The sequence below is a fragment of the Camarhynchus parvulus genome, chromosome 4 (assembly GCF_901933205.1).
Source record: "Camarhynchus parvulus chromosome 4, STF_HiC, whole genome shotgun sequence".
NCBI lineage: Eukaryota > Metazoa > Chordata > Aves > Passeriformes > Thraupidae > Camarhynchus > Camarhynchus parvulus.
This window is the reverse complement of record NC_044574.1, coordinates 20,614,249-20,635,291: the sequence shown is the minus strand read 5'-3', so window position 1 is coordinate 20,635,291 and position 21,043 is coordinate 20,614,249. Positions and strand designations below refer to the sequence as shown.

General features: G+C 33.9%; 1 protein-coding gene across 4 annotated transcripts in view; it reads right to left on the bottom strand.

Moving 5' to 3' along the window:
• The window catches only part of PCDH7 (protocadherin 7), a 266,653-nt gene that overhangs the window by 135,478 nt on the left and 110,132 nt on the right, over positions 1–21,043 (bottom strand). For 2 of the 4 annotated variants that reach the window (XM_030948518.1, XM_030948521.1), the window contains one exon: positions 8,001–8,193. In XM_030948518.1, coding sequence (XP_030804378.1) covers positions 8,001–8,193 — 193 coding nt within the window. Of the gene's footprint in view, positions 1–7,976; positions 8,194–21,043 lie in introns of all 4 variants that reach the window. The other 2 variants (XM_030948517.1, XM_030948520.1) reach the window with 1 other exon arrangement.

Below are 21,043 nucleotides of genomic sequence, written 5' to 3'. Positions count from 1 at the left end.
GTTCCTTACTCAAAAAGTCAAGAAGCCCTGAAATATTAAGTTACTGTACTAATATTTTTAAGAAGCAATTTCTTAAAAATTCTAATGTATGCCTTGTTCTAGCATATGCCATGATTTTTTTTTACTTATTCAAGACATTTGAGTTGGCATTCACATCAAATGCTGTGTTGCTGTTGAGGCAAAAAGGCAATATAGGTGATACTGTAGTAATATTCAGAAATACTTGAATGTCTGAATTCATATTATGCTCGCACTTAAATCCTCTTGTCATCATAGAAATTGTTCCATTTCTCTGAAAATCAGTTATAAATATAAAATAGAATTTTCAGAACTACAGATGACACATATCATATGGAAGCTTCTAATTCCTTTAAATGCATTTGTGTAGATTTTGGCATACTAAATTTGCATTTATTTGCTAAAATACATAAGAGATACACTTCCCTTCAATTTTTAGGGTTTAAACCTTTTGAAATAATAAGTGAATACAGTACTTCTTATACAACAGCAAATTTTAGTATGGGTACAAATAAACATATTCTCCTTAAAAAATTCCTACATACTGTTCCTTTACAGACTAGGAAGTTTATTTTTCCTTTGTGCAATCCAAGAATAATGGCACACACAATCACTTTCAAAACCCTCACTGGGAAAAAGAGATATTAATAGTTGCATCCAATGGAAACTGGACAAATTTGAATATGTAAATCCATAAAGATTACTAAATGCACATTATGTGGCTCAGGGAATCAGAATTCCCAACTGTTGATGTATAGAAGACTACTTGGAAAACAAATCAGTTTATTTGTCCTTCTATACTTTTCTGAGCACCTTATTTTGGCCACCAGATGATCTTTGGTCTGACCCTATACATTACCTAGATTTCCCACAAACAGAGGAAAAAATATTTTTCACTGAAATTAAGATGAAATACCCCTATGCTTTGGATCTTCATTATACTTGAAGATTTGAAGGGGTAAAAGATCTAATGTTGTCCAGAAAATGAAAGAATCTATGATTAAATAAAGCCAACTGGGAAATACAGTATGTTGAAAGGACTCATTGGAACAGAGGAAAAATAAACTTCCGTTGAATCTTTGCATTAGATTTTTTTCAGGAAAGAGCCTGCCTTGGATGCAAAGGTTGCTAAATATTCCATTCATAAACCAGATGTCTGTTCTTCCTTGAGTCTAAATTTTGGAATGCATTTTGCCTTCCATCTACATTGAGGACTGCGACAGTATCAAAGGGAGTTCTGCAATCTGCATCAGTGGGAGGCTGCCTGAGCTGGCAGCTGGCACGGAAGACTTGGACAAAAGCCTAACTTCACTAAGTCAGTTGCAAAACCTTCATCAGACTGGAAGTTCATGTTCAAATTATTACTTTTTGAGGGGTGCACAATGTTTGGATCAATTCACAGCATGACAGTGGACATACTGCTTTACTTTCTGATCATTTAGTTTTCCACTTGTCAGTTTAGTATGTTCGTTCATATCCACCTCAGTGAATTGATTTGAAATTCATAGATGAGGCAGGTTATATAACTGCAACTGTCTAGATCTCATGAGTATTTGCAGTGAGAACTGACTCACTGAGATGTGTACAAGTGTGCACACCCACATGCACATACAAACCCTTCCCTCCCTGCTTCATCCTAACTGATATAACTGCAGGTGCGTTTTTTTAAAAATCCAAAGTCTTCCTCCACTTTAAATTATTGTTTAAAAACTGATGGAATGTAAACATGGAGTTCCTTTTTAAAGGGTAATAAAAGAAATCAAAGTTTTAGTACATGGCATTTCAAGTTATCTGGTATCAATAGGTGCTTTTAACAGTGGTGTGAACAGTTATTACTGTGTGTGTTTTCTTTTTAAGAGCAGGATACTGAAATCAGGAGTGGAGGAAGAAATCCTACAATATGATTTTTCAGAAAACAGGCATATGCTATTCACTCTGCAGCACAAAAGGAGCTAGAACAAATACAACGGGAAAACAAGAGAGAATAGGAAGAGACATACAATTCTATTCAGAAAATCAGAAAAGTGCTGAATAATTTGTTTTGCTACCAATGTGTGGGGGTGGATTTCCAATACAGAAATATGCATTCTTTCTTTGATTCCAGCAGATCCAAGCATATGTTCTCTGAGCAGTTAAAATCCTGATCAAGCAGAAAACCATTCACAGCAAACTCAGGTACTCTTCATGAACAGAACAGAGAAGTTGCTGATATTTGTCTGGACACTCAAGGAAAATAGACAAGGTATTAAAAAATTCTATTCTGTTGTCTTCAATGAGAGCTGTTTCTCATTATATTTGGGGCTTTACTTTACACAGTGGATTTGAAGTACAATGTAAACATAGAATAGTCGATATATAAAAATATATATCAGCACTAGGAATTTGACACAAAATATATTTCTCTCATTTCTATGGCAAGTATATATGCATAACACTTCAAAATACAAGTACCTAAAGTACAGGTACAATATAGTTTTGAAACTTAAAGTATGAATGTGCATATAGATTATCAACCTTGTTCCTCTGTTGAAAAAATTCAGACATATGGGTTAAGGTGATCTAAAGGAACACAGTAAAAGATTAGAAATGGTAAAAAATCAAGGAGAAAAGCAGCCAATATTTTTCCCAGACAGGTTCCTTGCCTTACATAAGACTGCACTACTGTATCAGGGATTCCTGCACAGTTTGTCTTCTGTCTTACAAGCTAGGCTTTTTTTTTTCCTCTTATAAAATGTCTTTTCACAGATCTTATCAGAATGCTGTATTCTCAAAAAAAAACTGGTTCAAGATATCATTCATCACTGAATATGTATGTGTTCCAAAACATTACCCATGTATGTTGCTAGAGTTACAGAATCCAAAATTCATCATATGCCTAATTATAGGTTAAGATTCATCAGAAACAAGGGTAAGAATTCTTATGTATTTGTATTATACAATAATTTTTGCAGCACTTTCTTGTATTTTGGGTTCATGCATGCAGAGTGATATTTAAGAAAAAGTAGAGGTAGCAGCCATGATAGAATAAAAAGACACCAACCAAATAAAAAAGGAACTGTTACTGTGTAATCACTACATTGAAAACCTTTACTGCCTCTCAGATGGACTACTTACATCAACATTTTCAAGACCCAGTTTTAAAACAAAATTATTCTCATGCAATTTTAGGACCTGAATTCAAGAGGAAAGAACATTTGAAAATAATGGGAACTGCAAAAATGCAGTCATTCTCTGAAATAAGTCAATGAGTGTCTGTTTGCCATTATACAATAAGAACATTAAGCCGTGTTATTTGCACAACAAAAAGCTAAAGGAAAACAGATTCTGTAAACATGAGTTCCCTAAATTAATGTATTCTTTTCTTCACACTTTGGTCCAGAGAACAGATTAAGAATCTATTTCACAAGCAAAAGTGAGAGAATGCTCTTATAGATAAAATTAATTATATGTATTAATTGTCAAAATTCACTTCTCATTTTCATCCTTTTGTACGTTACGAACCCCTTCTTTATACTGAGGGTGGAACTTTGACTCTTGCAGTCTAAATCTGAAATTGTAATTGAAAACAGAGCATATTATCAGACTATGTGAACCAAGGTAATGCACTTCTCTTCCCTGGCTTTTATTTCATGTGTCAGTCAGAGAGTAATTTATCTACTGATTTCTTTGTGGGAGTCAAGTAACTGAATCACAAAAATTCTGAGCTCCTTTTTAAGCTCTTCTCCTTACTTTATCTGTGACTTCAGACGTGTCACTTAATCTTTCTTTACTCCATTTCCCCCTGCAAAAATGGAATCTGTAAACCATTCCTTTATTTTCCTTCTTTCACAGAGACAACTGCTCTTCTCCAACCCTATTTGATATTGAAACATGGGCTAACCTAACATTCTCTGCTGCAGATCAAAGACATGTTCATGTAGAAGTACCTGAGCTAGCTTTAAGGCAGATATCTCAGGTGTGGCATACAGTTTAATTAGGACTGCATGGAAACAAATCTCGAGGGAAGATCATACAAGCCATAACCTGCAGTGCTGCAGATTCACCACTGTAGGTCCTCTAGCTAAATTAAATAAAAAATAAAACTGATTAGGCTACTACATGCATAAATAAACTGTAGGTATGCAGAAATCAGGGGGTAGGGAGAAGGAATATAATGAAATATTTCTGAGAGCTGCAAGAAACATGAAAGAGACCTAGTAGAACCAGGTGAAGAGAAATGAAACAGAACAATGGAAGCTCCGTTTAAAGATTGTATCTGTAATTAATAACATAGAAATTAGTATGAAAAAGATGTCTTGTCCATTCTTCAGATTTTGATAATACATCTCCAGCTATCCCTACCTTTGCTTGAAGATTTATAATCTAGGAAGATTTATAATTCAGAGGAAAGGTAAACTATAAGGAAACAACAATCCATGGTATTTGAAAACTAAAATGGAATGCTTTCATGCTCTTCTTCATAATGAAAAGGAATAGACACTAAATAGTTAAATAAGAATTTACAAAACCAAACCCCAAACATTTTTGTTAGCCTTCAGAGGATTTCACTGTTGAAATTCTTCAGGGCAGTAACTTGTCTTATGGTAAATTAGTGGGGTTTTCGTACTATTATTATTGTTATTATTTAGAAAATCACATGCAGACTATTAAGTGTTGGGGTCAGGAGGAGAAGTAATTCTGGAAGTTTCTGACACAGATTTTTTTCAAAATTTTCTTCTGAGATGTTGTATTAGGCATGGTCAGAACGAGAAAGCTATGACAAAAGACCAGGAAACTAATTTACCATGGTAATGTATTTGCCCTTGATATACAAATATGAATGTAATGGAAATGTTCTTCAGAAAATTATTGTGCAATTTACATTAAGACGGTACCATTCTAACAGCAAAATCAGAAAAGGCTGCACATATGAGCAGAATTTCTTTGCAAGGAAAGCTCCAAGGGCAGGGGATAAATTAACTCAGAAGTTACTTTTGGTTCTGCAGATTTTACTAATTAACAAGATCTTTGCATACTGAATTTTCACAGTCAATCTGCTAGCATTTTTTTTTCTTTCTTTTTTCTCCCACATCTGACACCACAGCTAATCAGCAGAATAAAACTTCAATCTACATCTCACAGTCATGTAGGCTGGTGGGCAATGTTCACCATATTCTAAGAAAATCAACCCCCTTATCCATTTTTTCCACTTTTCCAGTGTTTTATTCTCAACTAAGAAAATGTAAAGAAACTCTTAACAGCAAACAGAAAGTTGAATTTCTTATATACTCTGCCTGTGAGCTGAACCTTTAAAATTTGCCATAGCTATAAAGATTACTTGTTTTCCTTAGTCATCTAGGCTTGAAAAAAACAAAAGAAGGAAACATATTGGAAGGTTTCATGTACTGTGCTGAAGATTATTATTTCAAATTCTAAAATGAAAGGAAATCCAAAGCAATTAGTTATAACTGCATTGTTTCACACTAACTGAAATTAAAGGGTAAATATTTGAAGTAAAAATTAATAACCAAGATCATTTCCAAAATGCTGTTTCCATGAAAAATCTTCATAAGAATACAGTATATATCCTGATTAAAACCTAACCTAACCAAACACTGCAGATTACCTAGATTCCAATTAAATGTGACAAATGAATGCTTGACAGACTTCAATTTCAATTCTATTTCTGTCAGAATGATCCATTAATATTGAAGACTATATCATCAGAATTTGAACAATTCAATTCTTAAAATGCAAGTGGACTTAAGAATCATATGACAGAAAACTCTCACTCAAATATGAGGTAATACATGTACAAAGGAACAAAAGTACACTCCATCCTGTTCCATCATTATTTATAGATTATTGTTAACATGAATTTCTGGAGGTAGATGACATGCCACTGTTGAAATCTTGTCTTTAAAATGTGACAGCAAAATCCAGAAATCTGTACAGTGTAATTTTCACCACAATATCACCCAGCATTTAAAGGTCTCTCTTCAAGGTTTTATAAAGAAGGAGGAAATCCTTATTCTATGCATGTCTTACCATGCAAAATTTTTTTACTGGAGACTTTTGGTTCATTCACCATGAGCTAATGTATTTATCTACCTCTATGTTTCTATCTATTAATTTTAGAATACTATTTTCAAAACCAAATCCAAGAAATTTATCCTACCAAATATAAAATAAACTATTTTTAAAAAAAGCATCTAAAATATTTTAGTTATTAGAATGCAATTCCAGTTTTTGCATCATTATGAAAAAATATTTTGCTTTAACTTACGACATTGCTCAAGCACATTTTGTTTTCAATTGCACTTCAGTTAGTGTGATTTTCATTTTCATTGGCTACCAAATACATTAAAAATTATATTAATTTTTGATTCTACAGTTTCTCCAGCATGGATCATGCATATCCTATGTTAAAATACTTTCTGAATTCAGAATTTTATGTCTATGAATTCTCTACATTGTTGGATTTCCAAGGGAATTGATGAGTTGTTTAATTTTATCAATCTAACCACAAAATCTCACTACAAAACAGACAATAAAATAATCAGCCTGATTTAGGTACAAACTCTACAACTTTTTTTTCTGACATATTTTCCAGGAATACCATTATCAATTTTTCCCCCTACCACATCCCCAGATAAATGAAATGTAATCAAATATATTCATATAAACAACCAAGGAAAATATATAAATGCAAATGTATAAACATACATAACCTAATATAACTTTTGATGGATAATACTGTCTTCCTTTTTAGTCAATTAATTTTTTTGCTATTGGGATATACAGTTCAAGCATATGTAGACTGCTGCAGCCATTCTTCAGCAATACACACTAGATTTGGAAATATCTTATCATAAAATATAACATAGTTTTAATGGGTTGACATGTCTATCTCAGATAAGACAAAACCCCAAGAACAATTATTCAGTATTGCAATCTCTGAAAAACTAACATGCACTTAGCCAAACTAGTTCATTCATTCTATAACAAAAAATACACCACCCTTCTTACATGTACCCACCTTTTACAATTGAATTAGAAAACTCCTTATTTCTTTGGTTTGATATGTATTAATTTATTTTGTTGTTTATGGGCAAATGAAAATACAATGAAGTCAGTCTCTGACTTCATAAAACTTTAGATCAAGGCCAAAAAGTGGAGAACAGTGAAATATTCCTGTTTTATAAAATACATTTCAAAATGAATAAGTCATTTTGGTTTTTTAATCCTGAATAGTTTTAGATAGAAAGAAAAAACAACATAACCTGAGACTTATATTAACATTTTTTTGGTTTTTGATAGTAGGAGAATTACTATGGAATAAATAATTATTTAACATTTTCCCCTTCTACATAAATGGACCCTGAATTTAAATGAAATGTTGTAAAATGTTGTCCAAAATAAAATGTGAAGAGAAGCAAAGTAATATTCTTCTATTCTGAATAATGAAGAATGGACCTGACATTGTGTTTTATTTTGAAAATAGTATATAACATTTCTGGGGAAAAGAGAATTCTCTAGAGTGGGGTTTTAAAATACTATTTTCTTTTCCTAATGCTGTATATATCACATTCTGGGAAATTTCCTAAGTAGGTTTTGAGTCAAAAATGGAAGGAAATGAGGATATATATGTCCTTTATGGTCTTTTATCTAAAATGAAAAGTATACAATTTTGTTCAATTACCATTTCCCCGGACCTCTACTGATATTTTTTCAGTGTTTTAACTACTTCTGCAGCATAGATTTTAAGTAATGTAAAAAGAAAAAAAAAAAGCTGTTTTAATTAGTGGTGTTATGTTACATTATTTGGTATACCTGCATTTTAAGAAACTTTAAAATCAAATAATTACAATATTAATTATTTAATGTATTTATTTATGTTTTTGGACTGACCTTTCAAAAGTCTACTTAGTATCACTTGCTAGTGAGATTATGTGTGTGAATGTTGTGTTTGCCCCTACCATTTTCCATATGCTCTGCCTCACCAACACTGCCATCCGGCGTAGTCCTTTCGTAGTTGTCCTCTGGGAGTGGAAGGGCACCCAGTCTTGGCCCTGATGAACTCTTACTGCTTGGTGTTTCTGACTCCTCCAGACCGCTGTCATAGCAACTCTGCAATGACCCTTGATGCGGGTCCTGAGGCTGACTCACAACAGAAAACGTCACTCTACGAAACGGCTGCAAGAGAAAAGAGTCTGAATGTCACTGCAAAGTTCAGTCTTTGAACAACTGATTCTCAAAACATGACTTAAGCAAACTAATATTTTAACATTTACCAATTAAGCAATTTTGTCTACATTAAAGCAAACAGAAAGTACAGTTCTTACATAAAAGGCCACTGGACAGACTATGCATGGAATTTTACTGTAATAATACGGTAATACTTGACACAGTTTATCATAGCCTCCTTTTAAATGGCTACATGGGCTAAGAGAGCCGGTTATAATTATTTATAAATTTTGTACAGCTTCTCTATCAATCAGTAGTAATAAGTTGCTCAGAATTAATATCAGACTGCATAAAGGTACTTGACAGTGTGTGCACATGTATGTGTAAGGTTGTGTGGGTGGGTAAAAGTGCTCATCTGTAAACTATATTGTGGGTATTATGAACATAGCAACACACCCATAAGATTTCTATAAAATCACGACCTGTGTTTCTGATAGCTAGTTAACATGGGAAGGGGGGGGGGGAGGAAGCAAATAAAAAAAAGGAAAGGGACAAAAATGTCTCTTAGGTCCTTTGCCATAAAAGCCAGTGCCTGGAGACAGGGTGTGTTGCCAGCTGACTTAATAAAGCCTTTAAAGTACCGCAAGCACAGCTGACACAACACGCTTCCACTGGGACTGTACAAACATGGAATGTTAGAGATTTGTATTCATTCAAAATGACAGATATTGCTGTTGCTCTGGAAGCCTACATGCTGAACCCTGGCACCAATGAGAATCCCAGGAAATGGAAGAGTCAATCCTACACATTTCAGAGGATGCTGAGGACATGCAGGATTTTCAGTGAGAAGTTAGGGGATTCTCTTAGGATTTAAACTACACTCAAGAAGCAATAATACATTTAAAATAATTTAATGATACATTTAGATGTTTGCTGTTCTAGAAAGCACCTTCTGAAAAAAACACCAATAGATTCGTTTTAAAAGACACTACACAAATTTTCCTGTGTTTAAAATGGGGTGTCTATAGTGCTTTGGATTCAGATGTGCTTCAAGCCCTATGTTAGATTGAGACATAAGCATACATCACTCCCACTGGCAACTGTAGTCACTAGAGGATGGAAATATGTATTCAGGCCAGAAGGGAGAAAACAGCAACTGCAACCACTCACACAAGCCCTGAAGAACACAAGTCCACATCAGGTTTACAAGTAGAGGGGTAGGTGGAGGTAGTTTCATTTTGAGGGTACAAAATTCTTTTAAGGATACAAAACTTTGAAGATATCAAAGTAGTTAGTGCTGATGATAGACAGGCTGGACAAGAAATATAATGCTAAACATTCCTGGCATGAGTAGATCAAAAGTTTAAACAGGTGATAGTTACCAGAAATACTTTTACTGTAACTGTTTGACGGACCAAAACTTCATGCAATGAGATGCTGTAATCTGTAACTATACATCAATTATTACTTAGTTATGGGCCAATGACACAAACTATGAATCTCAGAGATTTGTATTCACTTAGAACATCCCATAGATTATTCCTGAATATCATACTATTCTGGCAGTCCCATTTGGATCAACTGAGCTGGGAGGGAGGCCCTTTGGCATCTACACACATTAAACTCATAGTCATACTAAGTTTCCTTACTGGCTCAACCCCAAATTTCCTATAGCAGAGTCTCAGATGTCTCAATCCTTAAAATAATTTAGTCTTGATGCAATAACTATATAAAAATGTAACAGCTTCAGGTGGTACCTCTGAGGAGGGACCCTGAACAGAGAAAATCCTGGGGTTTTATACTTTCATAGTCTCAGCTTTTGCCTTGTCTCTGAGTGCCTGGTCACCAGGATGGGCACAGGTCCCCATTTCCTTTATTATGCAAAGGATTAGCAGTCCATGATCTCTTGCCTGGGGCTCCCAACACCCAGAGCTCCCACTGCAACTGCTCACCAAGCTACCTGCACTGACTGTATTCCTCAATACCAGAAGGACTTTCCATCATCTACAGATCCTGCAAGAGCAGTGATGTAACTTAAAATGGGAATTAGAAAAAAAAAAAGCCATCAAATATTTGGAACTTTATGTTTCATTTCTTATTGATTTCTTGGAAATCAGACTCAACTAGATCACAAGAAGAGAACACCTTTTAATCACATCTATGGCTACCACAAGAGTAATAGCAAAGCTATCTAAAATAAGCTCTGGAACAAGCTATAAAAGATTCAGGAGCATCCTGTTCATTTTCAGATATTCTTTGAAAGTTATATGCCTTACCTAATTGGCATGTAAGGAAGAGATGTGACAGATGCAAAGTTTGACTGTTTTACAGCTGAGGCTGAAAATTCCCTAAGAAAATCACTACATATCCTTGAAACTACAAGAAATGTGATGTACTTTTACTAAGTTATTAATAATAGTTTTTAAACAGATATGGGTGTTAATCTTGCTTTTCTCCTAAGTGCTGTACTGAATAGGAATTATCTAACCCAAAACTAACACATAGAGTATTCAGTTCAGTAGAGCCAGTTCAGCCCTTTCCACAGAATATCAATGAGAATGACATAATGATGGTAAAATTCTTTCTGAAAGAATGATGTGCATGTTAATGGTTACTTTGCAGGATTTATTACACTTCTACTTTCAGTATAAACATCAGTATTCTGACCTTTCTATTGCATTACCTCTGAGAAGCAGACATTCTCAGGCAAATTTATTACACATTTTGAATGCATACACCTCGTGGAATAACATCATGGCCTGTCCTTTTCCAATAAAAAGAAATAAGCTTGGATTATAATATATGTCTGTTACCTGCATAGTTAGAAACACTCCATGTGATTAACATAAAGAACTTAAAAAACAAAAAAATTAAATATCTGTATTGCAGCTGTTTCCCACATGCCATCATCTCTGATATGCAAATTACCATATAGTTTAGACAGTATAATCTGGATAAACTTTTGTTAGAGCAGAACTATTAGTTATAAAAGATACTGAGTTTTTATATACTTGGAATATTTGGGCTAAATGAATTATGGCACCTCATTTTTACACCCAAAAAACTAGGACATCTTAGAGATAAATTTGATAAAAACATGGCAGTATGGAGGTGCTCTAAAATGCCTCTGAAAAAACACTGTATATGCATGTACATGTTACTGTTGAAATGAAACTCATATTAGTCCTTTAATTGTAACTAATAAGAGCATTTAAGTTAAATGAGTTTAAATCCCTATGAACTTAGTTATGAACACTAGAATACTACATAATAAGTACTACTTATGGATTAGTTTCTCTGAATGCAGTAAGTCCCCTCCAAAACCCAGAACTTTCTTCATATACTCTAATCTTCATTTATATCCTAATCTGTAAAACAGTTGAGGTTTGACATAAAACTGCATAATAGTGAAACAAACAAGAAGGAAAAATTATGAGTACCAACATTAATATTTACAAAAGGTTATTGGTAAAATGCTGGTCTTCTTATGTATTTATTGCCATGAAAAAAATGAGGATAGTAGGCTCCACTTTAACAAGCGAAGACAGACTATATACTAAATTTTGTTCTACTATTTATAAAATTACACCAGTCATTTCTCAGAAAAATGGACATGAGAAATTTCCAAGTGTTTTGTGGAGTCGTGGGTTGGTGACAGACACATTGACACGATGTTGCAGCACGGGCAGATGGTGGATTGCTGCAACCTTCCTGAAGCATCCCCATGAGGAGAGCACTCCACCAAGCACACAGCAAATGCCACACTCACACGCAGCAGCTGCTTATCTAAGATGGCAGAAGCAGGAAGGCTCTTTGTATAGGTTTACAGTGGTAGGTTACTTCACGTGCACGCTGAAAGCATCCAGGAACAAAGACAGGGAGAGGTAGAGGGTCCAGGACTATACACTGGTAAAAAGGGGTGGAGCCAACAGCAACAATCAATCACCTGAAGGTGTGAGCAGGAAAAGGATTACAGTGACCAATGAGGAAACTCAAGGGTAAACAGGGTACCAATGAGGGTACAAAGAACAAAGAAACTGCTAGAAGCTTGACCATATATGGTTAACAGGCCGTTGAACAGCCAATGGGCCAACAGGAGGAGTGGCACTGCAGTGGATTGACAGCATGTTGCGGGAGTCCGTGGGAGAGGTTAAAGTTCTAGGGGACATTGCAGGGCATAGCCCCAGAAAGTCTAGCAGACCCACAGGCCTCCACAGCCCTGAATCCTCAGCAAGAAGCAAAAAGTTTAATCTGGATGCCGTTTTTGTAGGGGTTTTGGATTTCCTGGGCTCAGATAGCTGATTGGATGGGAGCTCTCTCCACCCAGCTCTCTGGCTAGGTGTCTCTGGATGTAAGCTTGAACAGGGTTGGCTGAGTCTTCACTGGGGTTTGAATGCAATCCTTCCCTGCCTTATCCAGCGACTTGTTTTCTTCTAGGTTGATTGAGTTTAGGGGGCAGCTTTAGGTCAGCTACAATACGTCATCTGAGTGCTGACAAATTAAGGCATCAACCTATGAGGAGACAGGGTTATGTTTAGTTTTATTGATTTTCAATGCACAACATTAAGACAGCTGTGTCTACCGCCACTGTGAATCAACATGGTTGAGTACCTTTTACCCAAAGAGGTCCACAACTGTTCAATTTGTCTATCCCAGCGAAAAAACAACATTAAGCCTTTATTAGTCCTTTTGTAGGGACTTACAATATTCAGGTTTAGTAAGAAGACCGTAAGTTTAATAAGAAGACTAGATTTGGTGACTTTCACCCTCAGAAAACTGATATCATCTTTTCTGAGAACAGCATATGGAGTTCTTCCTAATTGTATCTGACCCTGGAGGTGAATAGATCACAGCAAAAAGATATGCCTTTGCATTATACCTCAGTGATAAATCTCCATTTCTTCCTTGTTTCATCTATATTTCTTAAATGGGATAGTTTCCTTTCCACTCATCCATAGAACAAAAAACACTGCAATGCCAAAAACATAGGTACAGAGTTTATCTTAACCTGTATTAAATAATTCATCCCTATCTAAGATGGAAACTAAAATTATATTTTTAATAAATGAAGAACCCTAGTTTTGGAGGTTGACATTAGGGACAGAGTTTGGCTAGACTTGGTAAAAAGCAATATATCCATATAGCTCCACAAGGCTTAATTGTGACACTTTCTCACCATTATGATAGAGATTTTTTTTTCATATCCCGAAATTTGAAGTTTTGCATTGTAATTCCTGATATTTCACACTGCTCTTGGATTATATTCTTTCATAGTTTCTGCATATCAGTTATTATCAACATTATAAACGTTATTCAAAAATGCTGGTGCATTTGGACTGTAGTAGCAGGGTGGCAGAGTAAACCTTTTTTATATTTAATTGTTTAGAGAACTAAACTTACATCCATCAACCATTTCTCAGCCAATTACTCCACAACTTATTCTTTGTACAAAGTGTGCACACTAAAGTATAACTATCTTAACTACTTAACACTTGGACAAAAACAGTAATTCTTCCAGACCTTCCTGTGGTCACAATGCCTACATTGCAAAACCATAAGGACTGAAAACATTTTAATCAACTGTAAAATGCAGTCCAAGATGCAACTTAACATGTAGAGAAGCATAAAAAAATTAGCCTAAACTGTGTAGTAGTATGTTTAATTTAGCAAGCTAAAGCAAGCTATATTTCTACAAGTATTTCTACCAGTTTATTCATCATTGGCTTGGGCATTACCTAAACCCCTGGAATGTTAGGAATTAAGGTTCTTATTTTTCCCTGACTTTCAAATCAGATGACTTTCCACTTTAACAATGTATGATATTTTGGGGTATTTTCAGGAATTTAAGGTGGCCTAAGAGCTAACTGGAGATCATCTAGTCCAACTCTTTTGTTCAAAGTAGAGTTGGCTAGAGCACTTTGCTTAGGGATCTGATCACTTGAGTTTTTAGTATCTTCAAGAATGGAGACTCCATGGCCTTTCTGAGCAAGATGTCCTGCAGTTTTTCAACTATAACAGTAAAGGAGGTTTCTCTTAAGTTTCAATGGAATTTCTGTATTTTCTGTTTGTACCAAGCATTAAAAGCAATGGTGATAAATCAGGCCTAAATAATATTATAATTTCTGTTAGCTTCAGAAAGTCAATCAGTGTCAAGCAAACTGTAAGACTAATACAGTGACTCTCAGGTGTGTATAGGGTAGATCTGAAAAACAGGCAGAAGAGATGCATCAACTGATCACATAAATTCAAAGTTTTTCTTTAGCACTTGAATTTTGATACAACATGTCATTATCCTTTTCTTTCTATTCATTCTTAATTGCTGGAAGCTTGTTGGAAGACAAACAAAATATAAATGAATTATTCCTGTTCTGCATGAATAATTTCAACCCACACAACTCTTTTCCCTATTCAAATCACATATTTCTACTGTTCTAAACTTCTGTCATTGTAGTTAATATAAAATTGGCAGGAAATTAAATTAAACAGGCATTATTTTTTTAATAGGAAGACTGAAACACCTGAGATTAGTATTAGAGTAGCAGGCTAAAAGACGAGAAAGATGCTGATAAGAAAAATGATTTTTTAATATATTTAGCCAAATGCAATGACAAATGTAACTTTAAACAGGATTTAAATAAAATAAAAAAATACTTTGATATTACAGCTCTGCAGCAGACATTGCATGTGATGAACTGTAATTAGCTTATTTTCATTTATTTTGGTTTCATTTTTATTAACTTTTCTTGCAGTAGTGGTATTCTGGTCATGAACCAAAAGTGCATTTTTTTGTTCTGTAAAAAGTTGAAATACGCATCCACTATTTATTTATTTGTTTAAGCCCAAGGCTACATGTTAAGATCTGCTATTCAGGGATAATATTTCATAATTCAATTTACATTATGAATGTCATATTGTAACAATAAAACATACCTTTTTTCCTTTTAAGTTTAGTGCTTTTCTCAAATATATTTTGTTTTCTGTTATCCAAACTTCCCTTTCTGAATTGCGACAAGGACTTCTGAGCAGGCCAAAATTATTTTTATTCACCTAGGTACAGTCATTAAGTAAATTCCCAATAATATTTGTCTCTAAGTAAACAAATAAAAGGCATTCCTTAATATCAGTGAATATCACCAAAGAACCAATAATATGAAGAACATCTCTTACTCAAAGATACTCTCAAAGATACAATGCTCTTCTGTGCGAGAATTGTTATATCAAAATACAACACATAAGCTCGTTTAGAAAATTTAGACAAAATCTTAGAAGGCTTGTATGCAAATATTCTTAGCATATCACAAGAGTTCTTGCTAGCTATTGAGATGTGCACATAAAAAAACCAAGAATAAATGAGAAGCTGCATCAGAGACATTCAAAATAATTTTAGCATAGTCTTTTGACTGCTCATAAAATGTATTTTTGTTATCACTTCTGTGTCCAGTTGTTTGAAAATTATAAACACAAAGCATCTATGACGCTGAAGTGCTCTTCTATTATTCTGCTGCAAAATTAAATGGATGAAGTAGCATCCAAAACCAATTACAACATGAATTACGATTTTTATAATATCTCCTTCAATTTTCTTAAAACAGAAGGTTTTCCTATATCTGTCATGAAGACTAAACAGAAATTCAGTGTATCTGGTATTTTTTTCTGAACTCAATGCATAAGATATTCCAATATTCTACTCTTTCTAATAATTTCCCTTGAAATCTTCTGAACACTTCTTTGACTCAAATCTATTATTAAAACACTATAAACGCCTTCTTTTAGCTAAGTGTCCAATATCTGGTACTATTCACTGCTTACACTTTCACATTCTTGGCTTACGTTCTCTCAAACTTTTCTGTGATATTTTATCTTTTGCTGAAATATTTAGGGGAGCCTTTCTTTCCTGGAGGAATTTGTTTTGTTTTCTTTGGTTTTCAGTAGAGAATATGCTGCTTGAAACTACTCCAGGGATATTAGCTCACAGAGCGTTGTGTCTATCAGCTCCTGTCTTTCAGCATGAGAAATCTTTATCTTTGCTATGCTGTTTCACTAAAGTCTTTAACTGGCTGAAAACAAACAAGACCCTATTTTCCATCTTACCAGCTCAATCACCCAAATGTTTGAGTTGCGAACATCATCATCTTCTCTTGAATCTGGAATGTTATTAAATAATTTAATGTGTAGAAAGGAAAAAGAATATACTCTTAAACCTAGTTACCAGGCGTGAACAAGCCCTAGAATGGAGGAAAGCCTTTATAAACCTATTTCAAAAGTCATTTACACAATATTTTAGTTCATCTAAGGTATGGACTACAGAAATTAATCTCCTTATCACCCCCAAGTTTGTACTTTGCTATCCTTAGAAGTATCAAGAAGCAAATATATTTGACCCTTTTGGATCAAATTCCAAAGAAGAAAATGATCCCAAAGCCTCCCTAGATGTCTTGAACTAAAAGGAGCTCAGTTTACAGTATCAGAGAAGCTACTCCACAGTGATTCTCTTAAAAATGCATATCATATGAAAATAAGTCTCAGAGCCCACTGTTTCACCCTTCAAATCAATTCCTCTTGAGCCATTCTATTTGCTATTGTAGACAGAGACAGTTTTTAAAAATTACTTTCTCCTTGTTTTGTTTCTCTGCTCAAAGAGAGGCTTGTCAGCAAAGGAATCTTTGCCAGAATGCTACTGAAATGAGACACAGGTAGCTAAAGCATATATGAACCTTTCAGCATATGAAGCCTTAGTATTAACAAATCACTGATGCACAAGTAATGTCTTCTATGTAATGTAAAATATTCTTGCTGCTCAGATGAAATATTTGGAATAAATTGAAAATACACCAGAGTGTTCTGTATAGAAATGATTAGCTAAAAATAAAAAAAATCGGAAAAGTTTTGAATTATTAATGCATACATTGAATCAAAGTAGAATTTTTTTGTGTCTTAGATCTCACCTGTGTGCTGTCATTGTTAAAAAGGCCTATTATTAATATTATTGCAACTACTTTGGTTTTAGCTACTGTTCACAAGACTCTAGCCCAATATAAACGTGAGAGTCACAGCATCAAATTTTAGGAAAATTCTGCAATAACTCCTGGAAGAATCAGATCAAATTCTAAATGTATATGAATGCATAAAGATGAGATTTCCAGTTTAATAGGGGAAATATGTAAATATATTCAGTACAGGTACAAAGATTAATTCATTTTCTGAGTGATTAGGGATAAGGACAATTTTTGATCACCAAAATTGTATTGATGATGACATATTTTCCAAAATCTGCAGTTGAACTGTTTTCCAAAATTAGGTAATATACTCAATATTTTGTATTGTTTTTATCTACAAGGTAGTCCTCAATGTTTGCTTGCTCTTTATTCATCTAAGTTATCCAAATTATTTTTGACCTTAAATGTCTGAAATTTAAAAACATAGTGAGTTTTAAAGCATTGACAAATTTCCTATAAATTAGACAATATAAGCTCAGGCGTAAAATCTCAGTCAACTACACTTCTCCATAAAAATGAAAGGGCAGAACTCAAGAAGTGTATCCCTTCTTGGAAGATGTTTAATAGAATGGAAATTTTCTTCACTACATATTGAAGAATTTAAATTAGCTACATAATTTGAGATCACTTACATCAGATGAAACAAATGCCATCTTGGTGAACACTGTAGCTATGCAAGTTATACAAATAAACATGCCACAGGCTCAAAATGCAAGGCCTTGAAAGGCAAAATTATTACTTTTTTCCAGAATTTAGATATTTGGAAAAGCAGTATAGATTGTGCTATATAGGGGAAAAAAGAAGACTTGAATGAATGTAAAAATGCAATTTGTTCCATCATTATTTTTTAATCAGGATTACATACACTTTCTTTGTGACAGATAAATTGTTGGAAAAAATACATTTGAATAAGGTAATTGAAGAGGAAAATGATAAAAGGCAGTTACAGACTAAATAACAGGCAGTGTCCATGTCCAGAACTACACTCCAAGCATATTTATCTATACAGGTACCTTGTATAATTAAAATTCCTGATAAAGATGTAGACCTATTTGTTAATTTGCTTATTTTTTTGCATTTCATATAGAAAAAATTAGTTAAAAGGATTGCATTACTGAAAAAATAGGATATGCATTTTTCTTCTGTTGTAAGAAAATGTTTGAATTTGGTGGGTATTTCAAAATTAAAAGGAGATATTTAGGTTATAAAAAACTAATGGTTGCAAAAATACCCAAAACACAGAAAAGGAAAATATGGGTTTTTCAAATTAATAAATTATAAACATGCTTATATGAAGCTATTGCTGCCTCTTTTCTACTATGGCCATCTGGAGCACCATGCCTGTTGCTGTAGGTCAAAAGTTACTCTGTAATTGTCAGCAACATTATATAAAGCAAATTGCTTACAAGTACTGAAATGAGAAACAGCTGCTTTACACTTGACTCTAAAGGTTCATTAACTATTTGAGAATGTTGTTAACATATTAAAGGTGCTTTGTATGCACAACTTTATAAGAGGTACTAATATATTCACCTGGGGGATAGATTACAACCATCAACTTGTTATGCAACTATAACTGAGAAAATAGTGTAATGTCACAGAAGAACAGGCTTGATTTAATTTTTTTTTCCTTCAAAAGTCTGATGGTGAAATTATACTAAAACAAATGTTAACTTGTGTTGTCTAATAAAAACTTTCCTGGCAGATGTTTGTCAGTGCATGCTCTAGCCAAATACTAAAAGCATGACTTTTGAAGAAGCCAATGAGACAATTGTCTGGGGAAGAAGACCATAGTCCTCACTAAATCCTTGAATATAGCTACTTTTATTATCCTAGGACTTGATTTTCACATGTGCAGTTTAATTTTCATTTTTCATGTCAAAATCACTTTTATCTTTCACGTCAGATTTGTCCCCAAAAAAGAAAGATATATGTTAATTACTCAAAATATTTTCATCATACTCTTGGAAGAATCATCAAAAGAACTTATGTGTCTGAATACAACTCAAATTAATAAGCATACATAAAATAGCATAAAAAAAGAACAGCATGAGTTATAGCAAAATTATTTAAACTCAAATTACTCGCGGGTAAAACTTTATAGATCTGTTTTTCATGGAATGTTACTATCAATGGGTTTTAATAGTCACGCTAGTTGAAATATTCTCTAACTTGTTCACATTAGAAACAGAGCACCTCAATTAAAAACATGGCTGGCTATATATGTCTGATTGCACCAACAGTTTAACAAAGTTGACATATAAAAGTTCAGGTATGACAACCATCATTATATAGCAATTGGTTAATATAAAAATACTTTTTTTCGGTTGATGAACACAGGATATCCTTCAACAATTAGAATTACAGATTAATGCAAAGATTGTCTTTTAAAAGGCTCAGGTCTTTTGCTTCCCTTCCAAAACCTTTAATACATGGCTCAACTGTGGAAACAGTCACAGACATTTCTTCTGATTAGTTATTTGTTTGTTTGTGAGAAAGATGCACTAATTTCTCTTAATAGGAACAAGTATTTGCTAGATGTCATATTCCTTTAATTACTTTAAGGCATTCTGAAAATAAGACAGTAGAAAGAAAAAATATCTAGGCTTCATAAATGGCTGGTTTTGATTGAATGTCTCATACAAATAAAATAGACAAAAAAGGATTCATGATACATTTTGTTATGTGGCTGATGAAGGATGAGTCCAAATTATGGTTCACTAAGCCCTACAGTTTTAGTAATCACTGCATAGTCATCCCTGTCAATCACATTTTTACAGATATTTTTTGATCATAAGAACATTATCAAAATTGATCTTAAAGATACTGAGTCTCTAGAAAGTTCTACAAAGAGATCAAAAACTGGAGTTCATATTCTCTCATTTCACAGCTATAGACCAAATGGGTATCTTTCAACATCACAAGGAAACTGCCTGATGAATTTCCTGGAAGGAACTGCAGGCCCAGAGAACAATACTGTGACAGAAAGATGATTAAAAGAAATCCATGTTGTGTTTTCAGACATCCCAATGCTTTCTTGCTATGCACTTTCTCTAATATTCATCTAGGAATGTTTTAAATGCTGTGGCTGTAATTCAAGACAGCCTGATGCTTGTTATCAGTTCCAAAGAGGTTTTAATATTAAAATATCATTAAAGAAAATGTGACAAGGTGAAATAAACCTTCATTTCTTCTACCATTAAGAAATGTTGCATAGAAATGGAATGTTTTTGCCTAACCACCTTTCTTTCTCTTAAGAAAGGGAAGGTCCAAGAGCAAAAATTGCTCTGGACACTTGATGTAATTCCATTTTTTCATTGTACAGTGTCATGCAGAACATAAAGTGGGATAAAGAACATAACATTATCAGTTTTGGGATAATTAGGTGTCACAAAAAAAGAGTAACATTTGACTAAAGCAAAGATATAATGAAAATAAAATGCAAGAATTTTTCATTCTAAAACCTAGTTTTTAAAGTATTGTCATTCAGAAAGAAATTAAGGTCACATTTTGAAAATGTCATGTAACTTCGAAAAGAATCACATACTGCACAGGGTTAGGCTGGTCTGCAGGTTCTGATACACTGCATGGATATCAAGTACTGGAATGCTCACAGGACATGATCATTCTTAATATTCAGCAGGGCAACAGCAATGCTTTGATTTTCTCTCTGGAGAAAGTATGTAACAGAGAGAGCCTTTCTGGCAAGGAATCTGGGCTTCAGTCTAAACTTTGCTATGCATCTATACCACAAATTGGTTTTCTGTGAGAAGTCACCCCAGCCAGCTCTAAATGAATTGCACTGGAAGGTTGTTTGTGAGCTTCTTAAGTGCTTTGCGTCTGTATTTATACAACACCATATA